General features: G+C 41.4%; 1 protein-coding gene across 4 annotated transcripts in view; it reads right to left on the bottom strand.

Moving 5' to 3' along the window:
• IPP (intracisternal A particle-promoted polypeptide) overlaps positions 1–12,780 on the bottom strand; it is a 41,628-nt gene that overhangs the window by 6,267 nt on the left and 22,581 nt on the right. For all 4 annotated transcript variants that reach the window (XR_008666631.1, XM_055341628.1, XM_055341627.1 and 1 more), the window contains exons 6-8: positions 11,552–11,689; positions 10,450–10,572; positions 6,159–6,379 (exon numbers count right to left, since the gene is read on the bottom strand). Coding sequence is in view for 3 of the 4 variants with exons in the window: in XM_055341628.1 (XP_055197603.1) it covers positions 6,159–6,379; positions 10,450–10,572; positions 11,552–11,689 (482 nt within the window). In the remaining variant the exon portion in view is untranslated. The remainder of the gene's footprint in view (positions 1–6,158; positions 6,380–10,449; positions 10,573–11,551; positions 11,690–12,780) is intronic.

Here is a 12,780-nt window from a genome sequence, read left to right as displayed (position 1 = left end):
TGATTATTCATTAATGCTAAAAAGCTAACTTTAAAAAATATATATTTTATTTATTTCAAAGCCCTAATGTGGGGCTCAATCCTAGGACCCCAGAATCATGACCTGACTGAAGGCAGATGCTAAACCAACTGAGCCACCCAGGCACCCTGAAAGTGAACTTTTTGAGGACAGGAACTTAATGAGCTTCACATCCCAGGACCCAGCATAGCACTAGCACATTACATACAGTCAATGAATGTTTGCTGATCTGAATTTAAATTAAAATCAGAGATACTAAAACTAGAGGCAATCCTTAGAAATTGAAGGATCTTTATTAAAAATTGAAGACTATTAAATCATCTGAAATTACAGAATACATCACAGAGGTGGCACAGTTGAAAAAATACTTGCATTTTATGTATTTATCTGGAGAGAGAGTACGTGAGGCGGGGTGGTGGTGGTGGGGAGGAATAGGGAGGAGAGAGAAAGAATCCTAAGCAGGCTCCACACCCAGTGCAGTGCCCAACACATGGCTTGACCTCACAACCCTAAAATCATGTCCTGAGCCAAAAGCAAGAGTCAGACACTTAACCAACTGAGCCACCCAGCACCCCCCAAAATACTCATATTTTAAAAGGGATATTCAGAAAAATTGGGGAACCTGGGTGGCTCAGTCCATTAAGCATCTGCCTTTGGCTCAGGTCATGATCCCAGGGTCCTGGGATAGAGCCCCATGTTAGACTCCCTGCTCAGCAGAGTCCGTTTCTCTCCCTCTCCCTCTGCCCCTCCACTTGCTCCTGCTCTCTTTCTCTCAAATAAATAAAGTCGATTAGGATATCGGCGTTATGTTTATCATTAGGGAGATCTAAACTTTGCTCCCCTACAGAAATGGCTCTTGACAAAAATAAAGGAGCTCATCCCACAATGTTTACCTTTCATTTTTATCAGTGTATTAGAACTATAGTTTGCGGGATCCCTGGGTGGCGCAGCGGTTTGGCGCCTGCCTTTGGCTCAGGGCGCGATCCTGGAGACCCAGGATCGAATCCCATATCGGGCTCCCGGTGCATGGAGCCTGCTTCTCCCTCTGCCTGTGTCTCTGTCTCTCTCTCTCTCTGTGTGTGTGTGAATATCATAAATAAATAAATAAATAAATAAATAAATAAATAAATAAATAAATAAATAAATAAATAAAAAAGAACTATAGTTTGCCTTTTCTCTTGAGTAACTTTCTCCTGACCAGATACATGTTTTACATTATCAAGATTTGGATCTATAAGACTTCAGTAGACTGTAAATAACAATACCATTTTAGATTTATGTATGGAAAAACCAAGGTAACTCATTAGTGATTAGCACATACTTTGAAATAAAAATGTTTGTTTCCAGCAGTATAGAAAAATTAGCAACAGAAAGTGTCCTCAGAGAGTTCATTTTCTAAATTCCCAAATAAGATCACATAGAAGGTAAAAGGAATTTGTATTTTTTTTAAAGATAAGCTGTATCTTTTTTTTTTCAAAGATTTTATTTATTTATTCATGAGAGACACAGAGAGAGAGAGAGAGAGAGGCACAGACACAGGCAGAGGGAGAAGCAGGCCCCATGCAGGGAGCCCAATGTGGGACTCAATTCCGGATCTCCATGATCAAGTCCAAGGCTGAAAGCAGCACCAAACCGCTGAGCCACCTGGGATGCCCGGTAAAAGGAATTTGAACTACCACCCAAGTTTGAAATTTGTAAGAAATAAGAATCAAAATCATGCTTTACAGTAAGACAATGCCACTCTTGTCCCTTCTATTCAACACTGTAATGGAGGTTTTAACCAGGGCAATTGGGAAAGAAAATGAGGGATGCCTGGGTGGCTCAGGGGTTAGGCATCTGCCTTCAGCCAAGGGTGTCATCCTGGATATCTGGGATCGAGTCCCTCATCGAGTTCCCTGCATGAAGCCTGCTTCTCCCTCTGACTCTCTCTCTGTCTCTCTCATGAATGACTAAATGAAATCTTAAAAAAAACAAAAAAAAAAAAAAGGAAAGAAAACGAAATAAAAAGCTTTGAGACTGGAACAGAAAAAGTAAAATGATCTCTTTTTTTAAAAAGATTTTATTTATTTATTATTTATTCATTCATGAGAGACATGGGGGAGAGGGGTGCAGGGAGAGAGAGAGAGAGAGGCAGAGACATAGGCAGAGGGAGGAGAAGCAGGCTCCATGCAGGAAGCCCCATGTGGGACTTGATCCCGGGACTCCAGGATCACGACCTGAGCTGAAGGCAGACACTTAACTGCTGAGCCACCCAGGTGTCCCAAATGATCTCTATTTATAGAAGACATGATTTTATATATAGAAAATCCTGAGGAGGGCAGCCCCAGTGGCGCAGCGGTTTAGCACCGCCTGCGGCCCAGGGCGTGATCCTGGAGACCCTGGATCAAGTCCCATGTCGGGCTCTCTGCATGGAGCCTGCTTCTCCCTCTGCCTGTGTCTCTCCCTCTCTCTCGCTCTGCATTTCCATGAATAAATAAATAAAATCTTAAAAAAAAAAAGAAAAGAAAATCCTGAGGAATACACACACACACAATTATCAGAGTATGAGTACTATAAGGTTTCAGGATTAAGATAGACAAAAATCAATCGAATTTCTATGCACTAGCAATGAAAAATCTGAACATGAAATTAAGAAAACAGTTTATAAATATCATAAGGAATAAAATATTTAGGAATAAATTAACCAATAGAGTGCAAGTAACTGAAAATTATAAAATACTGTTGAAATGAATTGAAGAAGACTAAATAAATAGACATTCAATGTTGAAGATGAAAAGTCCTAATATTGTTAGGATAGCAGTACTCCCATAATGATCTCTGATTCAATGTAATCCCTATTAAAACCAAGCTAGCTTCTTGGTAAAAACTGAAGCTGATGGGAAGCTTGGCTGGCTCAGTCAGAAGAACACATGACTCTTAGTCTTGGGGTTGTAAGTTCAAGTCCCATGTTGGGTGTAGAGACTACTTAAAAATAAATTTTTTTTTTAAATTTTTTTTTTTAAGATTTTATTTATTCATGAGAGACAGAGAGAGAGAGGCAGAGACACAGGCAGAGGGAGAAGCAGGCTCCATGCACCGGGAGCCAGACGTGGGATTCGATCCCAGGTCTCCAGGATCACGCCCTGGGCCAAAGGCAGGCGCCAAACTGCTGCGCCACCCAGGGATCCCTAAAAATAAATTTAAAAAAAATATGTCATTTATTTGAGAGAGAGAGAGCCTAAGTGAGAGCAAAGCAGGGGGAAGGGCAGAAAGAGAGGAAGAAACAGGCTCTCCACTGAGCAGAGACCTGACTTGGGGCTCCACCGTAGGACCCTGAGATCATGCATGACCTGAGTCAAAGGCAGCTGCCCAACCAACTGAGTCACCCACATGCCCCCTCAAATAAATAAATATTTTTTAAAAATTTGGGGGGGGGGGCAGCCCCTGTGATGCAGCGGTTTAGCGCCGCCTGCAGCCTGGGGTGTGATCCAGGATCACACTGGAGCCAAAGGCAGACACTCAACCCCTGAGCCACCCAGGTCCCTCTACTAGCATTTAAATGTTCAAATTACATGGGACAGACTGTATTCTATTATGTTATATTATAGTGTTTTTTTTTAAGATTTTATTTATTCATGAGAGACAGAGAGAGAGAGAGAGAGAGAGGCCGAGGGAAAAGCAGGCTCGGTGCCGGGAACCTGATGCAGAACTCGATCCCGGGACTCCAGGATCACACCCTGGGCTGAAGGCAGGCGCTAAACCGCTGAGCCACCCGGGCTGCCCTATACCTATTATAGTGTTCTTTAATTGTTTTGTATTCATTATTTTTATCTTCCCATATACATTAGGTGTTCTGAGACTCAGTTTTCATCATGGGGGTGAGGGGCAGTTTCCCTCCTACTAACAACAAGCAGTTCTCAGAACACCAACTGGGTGTTAGAGAATTCAACTCAATTCTAACACTACGTACCCATATCTGGAATAGCATCAAATTCCACGGGTTGAAGCTCAGTTTTATAAGACATTGATCCTCCCCAGTCTGTTTCTTGGGCTGCTTTTTTTTTTTTTAAGATTTTGTTTATTTATTCATGAGAGACACACAGAGAGAGGCACAGACACAGGCAGACGGATAAGCAGTCTCCATGCAGGGAACCCGATGTGGGACTCGATCCTGGGTCCCCAGGACCACACCCTGGGCCAAAGGCAGCACTAATTGGCTGAGCCACCCGGGCTGCCCATTACCTGTGCTTCTGATTGGCTATAAATCAGAGTTCCAATGGTCCCTCCTTTTCATGTTCAATTAATTTGCTAGGGTAGCTCACAAAACTCAGAGAAAATGTTACTACTAAAAGGATATAACTCAGGAACAACTAGATGGAAGAGATGCAAAGTCAAGTTATGGGAAAGGGGTGCAGAGCTTTCAAGCCTTCTCCACATGCGCTACAGTCCCCACAACTCCACGTGTTCATGGTCTTCCAGGCTTTCTGTCTGGTGGGGCTTTCTGAACAATAGTACAGGAAGGGGATTCCCAAGCACAGCATGACAGTAATCTGATTTAGGACACAGAGATCAGAGGTTAAAGAGGATGAAGCAGCTAAGATTTGCAAACAAGACTGCCAGAGGTCCCCTTGTGATTTTAGCTGAATACCACTAATCTGTGCAATGCATAAAGTGAAACTCCATGAGAACAAGCAAAGAACAAGTCATAGGAGGATATGACATAAAAAGAAACATATATTTGGCCTCTTGCCCCAGTTCCTGACACAGAACTCCTAAATCCCTGGGAATTCCCTGGGTGATAGAAGTGTCTTTTCTCCTAATGAGGCAACTCTTGGTAGACTTCTTAAATAGCTTCAGAATGAAGCCTGATTACAAGAAAGACCAAGCCAGAATTAGATGCTTGGAATGTTTAGCCCTAACCCCCTATTATGTGGGGAAGGGAGAGGGACTAGGGGCTGACTTAATAATCAATTATGCCTATATGATGAAGCCTCCATAAAGATCTCTACACTACAGTGTTCACAAAGCTTCCAGGTTGGTGAATAACACATCTATATATCAGGAGGGTGTCACACCCCAAATTCTACAGAGACTCCTACACTCAAGCCTCTTCTGGACCTTGCCCTACATACCTCTTTATCTGGCTATCCATTTGTATCCTTTATAATAGATCAGTAATAGTACATACAGTCCCTGAGTGCTATAAGCCATTAGAGCAAATTATTAAACCTAAGGAAAGGATTATGGGAACCCCCAAGTCAGACAAGTGTAAACAACTCAGTGGTTAACCTAGGGCCCCACTACTTGAAACTGGTGTGTAAAGTGAGAGGCAATCTTTTGAAACTGAGCTTTCAGGACCCCTGGTGGCTCAGCGGCTTAGTGCCTGCCTTCGGCCCAGGGTGTGATCCAGGAGTCCTGGGATGGAGTCCCACATCAGGCTCCCTGAATGGAATGGACCCTGCTTCTCCCTCTGCCTCTGCCTGTGTCTGTGCCTCTCTCTCTTTCTGTGTGTCTCTCATGAACAAATAAATACAATCTTAAAAAAGAAAAAAACAGAATACAAAGTCCTTTCAGGTGGACATGAAACATTTATCAAGGCAAAAATCATACAAAGTATGCTCTCTGGTCACAATGGAATTAAATCAGAAATGAGTAACACAATGAACTAGAAAAATCCCCAAATATTTGGAAATTAAGTAACATATTTCTTATAACTTACTGGTTAAAAAGGAAATTACGAGGGAAGTTAGAAGCTATTTCAAGATAAATGTTAATTAAAATACAACAATCAATCAATCAAATATAACATATCAAAATGTGAGGGATACACTTTAAAGCAGTGCTTGAAAATAATTTAGTTTTAAACATTTACATTATAAAAAAGGTCTAAAATCAATCATTCAAGCTTCTACTTAAAGAATTTAGAAAAAAAAGTGCAAATTAAACAAATAGAAGTAAAAAAAAGAAACAGAAATCAATGAAACAGAAGATGGGCAATCAATTGGAAAAAATGACATCAAAGTTGGTTCTTTGAAAAGAAAAAAGGAGAAAAAAAAACTACAAATGATCAATATCATGAATAAAAGAATGCATATCACCACAGATCTTATAGACATTATAAGAATAATAGGATATTAAGCATTTGAAATCATTCAACCTACCTCTTCGAAGGAATATTTTTCTACAGTATGAAGAGCATCTTGTGTCTCATTCCACCCTCCAACAGAATATATACAGTCATTGAGTGCAGCTACACCAAGGTATGCTCTCCTGGTTCCCATTGGAGGAAGTGGAGACCAACGCTTAGAAAGTGGATCATACACTTCAAAAGAACGAAGCTCTATTCCTTCATTGCTGATACCCCCAATTACGTAAATTAAACCTGGAAACAGAACAATTTTACTCAGATGCTACAGAAAATAGAATATAAACAGTTATAAAGAGTAATAGTTGTGATTTATGTCTGCTATGTTAGGGACACCTGGGTGGCTCAGCGGTTGGGCCTGTCTTTGGCTCAGGGTGTGATCCTGGAGTCCCCGGATCGAGTCCCACAACAGGCTCCCTGCATGGAGCCTGCTTCTCCCTCTGCTGTGTCTCTGCCTCTCTCTCTCTGTGTCTCTCATGAATAAATAAAATCTTAAATATATATATATATATATATATATATATATGTCTGCTATGCTGATGCCATATTTAATGTACTGCTCACGTTATCCTCTGAAAAGAGAAAACGGACTTCTGTCTCATGTATTATCTCACACTCAAGCATGTTACAAAGAATTAGAGGTATAAAGTGGCATTTAAAGATTTTATTTATTTATTCATGAAAGACACAGAGACATAAGTAGAGGGAGATGTAGGCTCCCTAAAGGGAGTCTGATGGGGGTCTCAAACCCAGGACCCCGGGATCACAACCTGCCCAAGGCATCTGAGCTACCCAGGTGCCCCTAAAGTGGCATTTAAAGGGTACCTGGTAGCTCAGTTGGTTAAGTGTCAGACTCTTGATTTGGATTCACGTCATGGTCTCATATTCGGGACACTGAGATCTGTGTGTCGTTGTGCTCCATGTTCACTGTGGAGTCGGTTTAAGATTCTCTCCCTCTCCTCCTGCCCCCCTCAACCCACATGAACGTGCTCTCTAAAATAAATAAATCTTAAAAAAAAAATTTAGCAGCATTTATTTTTCAAAGAACTTACAATGCCGTAACAAAACAGTCAGACAAGGTTTTCCCATCTTACTGTCTGCTTGATGAGCTCAAGTTCCAGAACCACTGCACCATAAAGTAAAATAGGAAAGGGAGAGGGATTTTTTTTTTTCCCCTAAAAAACGCCATGCACTTAAACTGGGAACGATATGACCTTGTTTGGTGACAGCCTACATGTTGCTCAGACGGATATAGAGAATTGAATTCAAATTAGAATAGTTATATAGCTAGGTTAAGGTATTCAGGATTAATCACTAGAATACAATAGAACATAATTAACAGTGAGTTTATTATTTTTTTAAAGATTTTATTCATTTATTATGAGAGACACAGAGAGAGAGGCAGAGACACAGGCAGAGGGAGAAGCAGTCTCCATGCAGGGAGTCTGATGCAAGACTCGTTCCCAGACTCTGGGATCCCGCCCTGAGCCCAAGGCAGAGGCTGAGCCACCCAGGCATCCCACACAGTGAGTTCCTTATTATTTTTTTTAAGATTTTTATTTATTTATCCATGACAGAGACAGACAGACAAAAAGACACAGGCAGAGGGGGAAGCAGGCTCTGTGCAAGGAGCCCAACATGGAACTCGATCCCGGGTCTCCAGGATCACACCCCAGGCAGAAGGCAGTGCTAAACTGCTGGGCCACTGGGGCTGCCCCGAGTTTCTTATTAAATTTGATAAATAAATAAATAAATAAATAAATAAATAAATAAATAAATAAATAAATAAATAAATAAATTTGAGACTAATGGTTCTTTTTTTATTTTTAAGATTTTATTTTATTCATGAGAGACACACAGAGAGAGAGAGAGAGACAGAGAGACAGAGAGACAGAGATACACAGGCAGACGGAAAAGCAGCCTCCATGAAGGGAACCTGATGCAGGACTCCATCCTGGGACTCCAGGATCACACGCCCTGGGCTGAAGGGAGGCACTCAACCACTGAGCCACCCAGACGTCCTGAGACTAATGGTTCTGACAATCTACAATTATTTTCTTCCTTTCTTTCTTTTCTTCCTTCCTTTCCTTTTAAAAGTTTTATTTATTTATTCATGAGAGACAGAGAGAGCAGAGACACAGGCAGAGGGAGAAGCAGGCTCCATGCTGGGAGTCTGATGTGGACTTGATCCCGGGTCTCCAGGATCCCGCACTGGGTCGAAGGCTGCACTAAACCGCTAAGCCACCCAGGCTGCCCTACAATTACTTTCAAATGCCAGCATTGTTTCTTATATTCTAAAGTGAGAACCTGTTAAATTATAAAGAATGGCATTTTAAGAAATGTGAGCTTGGGTAGCCCTGGTGGCACAGCGGTCTAGCGCCGCCTGCAGCCCGAGGTGTGATCCTGAAGAACGGGGATCAAGTCCCGCGCCGGGCTCCCTGCAAGGACCTTGCTTCTCCCTCTGCTTGTGTCTCTGCCTCTCTATCTCTCTCTCTATGTCTCTATGAATAAATAAATAAAATCTTAAAAAAAAAAAGAAAGAAAGAAATGTGCGCTAAATGTCAGTGAACTTGGGTTCCAGCTCCAGCTTTGCCAGTAATCAGCTATGAGAAAAGACAATTCACAACCTTCCTGATCTTCAGCTTGCTTATCTATAAACAAAGGAGAAATAGATAATCTCCAAAATGCCTCTCTAGCTCTATGATTCTAGAAAGCGCAATACTGTAATTTGTAAGAAATACATATTTGGGGGGCACCTGGGTGGCTCAGTTAAGCATCTGGGTTATCTCAGGGATGTAGCCCTGCATTGGGCTCTCTGCTCAGTGGAGAGTCTCCTTCTCTTTCCCACTGGCCCTCCCCCCCTGCTAGTTCTCTCTCTCTCCCTCTCTCTCAAATAAATAAAATCTTTAAAAAATAAAATTACATAAAAAAGAATACATATTTGGTCATTCAGATGACCAAAATACATATTTCTCATCTACATTTGGTTTTCATCCACAGTTCCTTGCTCACTGCAACCCCAGACCCTAGGAATTTCCAAAGTGTTGAGAATGATAAGGGTGTCTTGTTATGTTAACGAGCTAACTTTTGGAAAGCCCTTAAGGATGTGGGCTGCTAGCCAAAGGAGCCAAATTTAGGATTTGAGCATTGGGAACTTTCAGTCTCAATCCCTGACCTCTGGGAAGAGGAGAAGACCTAGATGTTGGATCAATTACCAAATACCAATAATTTTAATGCCTATGTAATGAAGCCTCCATAAAAATCCAAAAGGACAGGGTTTGGAGAACTTCTGGGTTGGCAGGCGCCAAACCGCTGCGCCACCCAGGGATCCCCAGTTTTTGAGATTTTATTTGAGAAAACAAAAAGATTTTATTTGAAGGAAGGAGAAAGAGCATGAGCAGGGGGGAGGGGCAGAGGGACAGAGGGAAAAATAGATTCCCCACATGGCAGGGAGCCAGATACCAGGCTCAATCCCAGAATTCTGTGATTACAACCCAAACCAAAGGCAGACACTTAACCAACTGAGCCACCCAGGTGCCCCTGAAGATTGTTTTTTATATCCTCTTCCTACTTAGAAATACTTACTAAAGACTGTATGGGAGAGAAAGTGACAAAGATGGACGAAAGTTCAAAAGCTTATTTTGTTAGTCAGGTATTTGTGTAATTTTTAAATCTAGCTTTGTTTATTTTGGGAAAAAACTATTATTTTGGCAATACAGAAGTAAAGATATAAGAGGTTAAAACATAAAATATTAAAAGCAGGACTCCTGGGTGGCCTAGCAGTTAAGGCATCTGCCTTCAGCTCAGGGTGTGATCCTGGAATACCAGGATAGAGTCCTACATTGGGTTCTCTGCATGGAGCCTGCTTTTCCCTCTGCCTATGTCTCTACCTCTCTCTTTCTGTGTCTCGAATGAATGAATGAATGAATGAATGAATGAATGAATGAATGAATAAAACCTATCTATATATATAATGCAATACTTCTATACTGTTAGTGCCAATCATTCAATACGAACAGACATAAAATAAAGGTTTATGAAAATAAAGCCTCAAGCTTAGTTTTTTAAAAAAAATATTTTTACAAGGAAAGTAAAAGAGGGAGCAGGGTGGCTCAGTCAGTTAAATATTTGACTCTTGATTTTGGCCCAGGTTATGATCTCAGGGTTGCTAAGACTGAGCTCTGCATTGGGCTCTCCAATGAACAATGGTGCCTGCTTCAGATTCTCTCTCTCCTCTCCCTCTGCCTGTCCTCAAAAATAAATAAATAAAACAAATTTTCAGGAAAAATTTTTTAGAAAGCAATTACCTTGCATTTCACAACACCCAAAGTAGTAGCGCGACATAGCCATGTTGCCAACTACTTCCCACTTATTTTCATCAGGATCATATCGTTCAATGGTGTTCCCTATCTCAGCTCCAACCCATCCACCTGTAACCAAATAGAAAAATGTCATTTCTGGATAAAGAGTCTTATCTATGAAAAATACCTTAGAAAACATCTAATCTAGCAACTTTATATTGTGAATGATTATCACATGGACCAAAGAGGTTATTTGTCTAAGATCAGACAGAAAGTTAGAATCTGACCATAAAACTTATATCTTAACTCTCTGCCTAGTTTTCATTAGAGATTTAAAAAATAAACAAAATAAAACCAAAAGCTCCTACTGCTTAGGAAATAAGGTATTTTGCAAAACTATCTTTTGAAACAACTTCTGCATATTCAGAATGGTTATCTTTATCATGGATTTAACTAGTTAGATAAAGTGCTTCACTCGACATGTTATCTACACTTTACCTCCATCTCCTAAGAACTCCATACTTGACAATATTCCGCAAGTAATTCAATTTTGAAAATAAAAATTTAGGGGCGCCTGAGTGGCTCGGCTCAGTCAGTTAAGCATCTGCCTTTGACTTAAGTCATGATCCCAGGGTCCTGGGATTGAGCCCCTCATCAGAGACTCCCTGATCTGTGCGGAGCCTGTTTCTCCCTCTCCCTTTGCCTGCCACTCCCTCTGCTTTTGCACTCTGTCAAATAAATAAATAAAATATTTTTTTAAAAAATTATAAAGCTGGGCAGCCCCGGTGGCGCAGCGGTTTAGCACCACCTGCAGCCCAGGAAGTGATCCTGGAGACCCTGGATCGAGTCCCATGTCAGGCTCTCTGTATGGTGCCTGCTTCTCCCTCTGCCTGTGTCTCTTCCTCTCTCTCTCTCTCTGCATCTCTCTGAATAAATAAATAAAATCTTAAAAAAAAAAAAAAAGAAACTAGGAGTGATGATTTAATAAAAAATTATAAAGCTGAAAAGACATTAAGTTGCTTATGGGAGGGAAGAAAAATGCCTAAAGTAATTAGAATCTAAGAACTTAAATAATATTAGACATCCTTAAACTGAAAAGCATAATTACCCAAAGCATAGATAGCCCCATAACACACACACACTCCCAAGCCACAGCGGGGGTGATTCATTGAAGCTACAGTTGTCCACTGTTTAGTAACTGGATCATAGCATTCGGTACAGTCAAAAATCATTGAATCCTTTTCACCTAAGTTAAATAAAAGAGATATATCAGAAGGTTTAGTAATGCTAATAGCCTAGAACCATAATACAGTATTTAGTAGCATTCCATGTTATCAGAAATTCATTCCTTGGGCAGCCCTGGTGGCTCAGCGGTTTAAGCGCTGCCTTCAGTCCAGGGCGTGATCCTGCAGACCCGGGATCGGGTCCCACATCAGGCTCCCTGCGTGGAGCCTGCTTCTCCCGCTGCCTGTGTCTCTCTGCCTCTCTCTGTGTCTCTCATGAATAAATAAATAAAATTTAAAAAAAATTCACTCCTTAATGTCTGATTTTATACTATTCATTAAAATTAATTTGCTCAGTGTTATTATGAATCAATAGCATTGTCATTTATTAAAGCCCACTTAATGGGGATCCCTGGGTGGCGCAGCGGTTTCGCGCCTGCCTTTGGCCCAGGGCGCGATCCTGGAGACCCGGGATCGAGTCCCACGTCGGGCTCCCGGTGCATGGAGCCTGCTTCTCCCTCTGCCTGTGTCTCTGCCTCTCTGTAACTATCATAAATAAATAAATTAAAAAAAATTATTAAAAAAAAAAAAAAAAAAAGCCCACTTAATGAAGCAAGGCATAGTTTTCCTATTATCTATTTCTAATTCTACCACCCAAATAATCCATGTAAGTTTTGAGGATAAAATTTGTACTTTAAAACTTTTTTTTTAAATATGGATTTTTTTAATTTTTATTTATTTATGATAGTCACACAGAGAAAGAGAGAGAGGCAGAGACACAGGCAGAGAGAGAAGCAGGCTCCATGCACCGGGAGCCGACGTGGGATTTGATCCCGGGTCTCCAGGATCGCGCCCTGGGCCAAAGGCAGGCGCCAAACCGCTGCGCCACCCAGGGATCCCTATAATGTGAATTTTAATGCAATCCTTATCTAGCAAAAAAGAGAAAATAGGGGCAGCCTGGGTGGCTCAGTGGTTTAGCGCTGCCTTCAGCCCAGGGCCTGATCCTGGAGACCCGGGATCGAGTCCCACACCCGGCTCCCTGCATGGAGCCTGCTTCTCCCTCTGCCTGTGTCTCTGCCTCTCTCTCCTCTCTGTGTTTCTCATGAATAAATAA

Source organism: Nyctereutes procyonoides, unplaced genomic scaffold (assembly GCF_905146905.1).
Source record: "Nyctereutes procyonoides isolate TBG_1078 unplaced genomic scaffold, NYPRO_anot_genome, whole genome shotgun sequence".
Taxonomy (NCBI): domain Eukaryota; kingdom Metazoa; phylum Chordata; class Mammalia; order Carnivora; family Canidae; genus Nyctereutes; species Nyctereutes procyonoides.
This window is presented reverse-complemented; position numbering and strand designations above follow the sequence as displayed.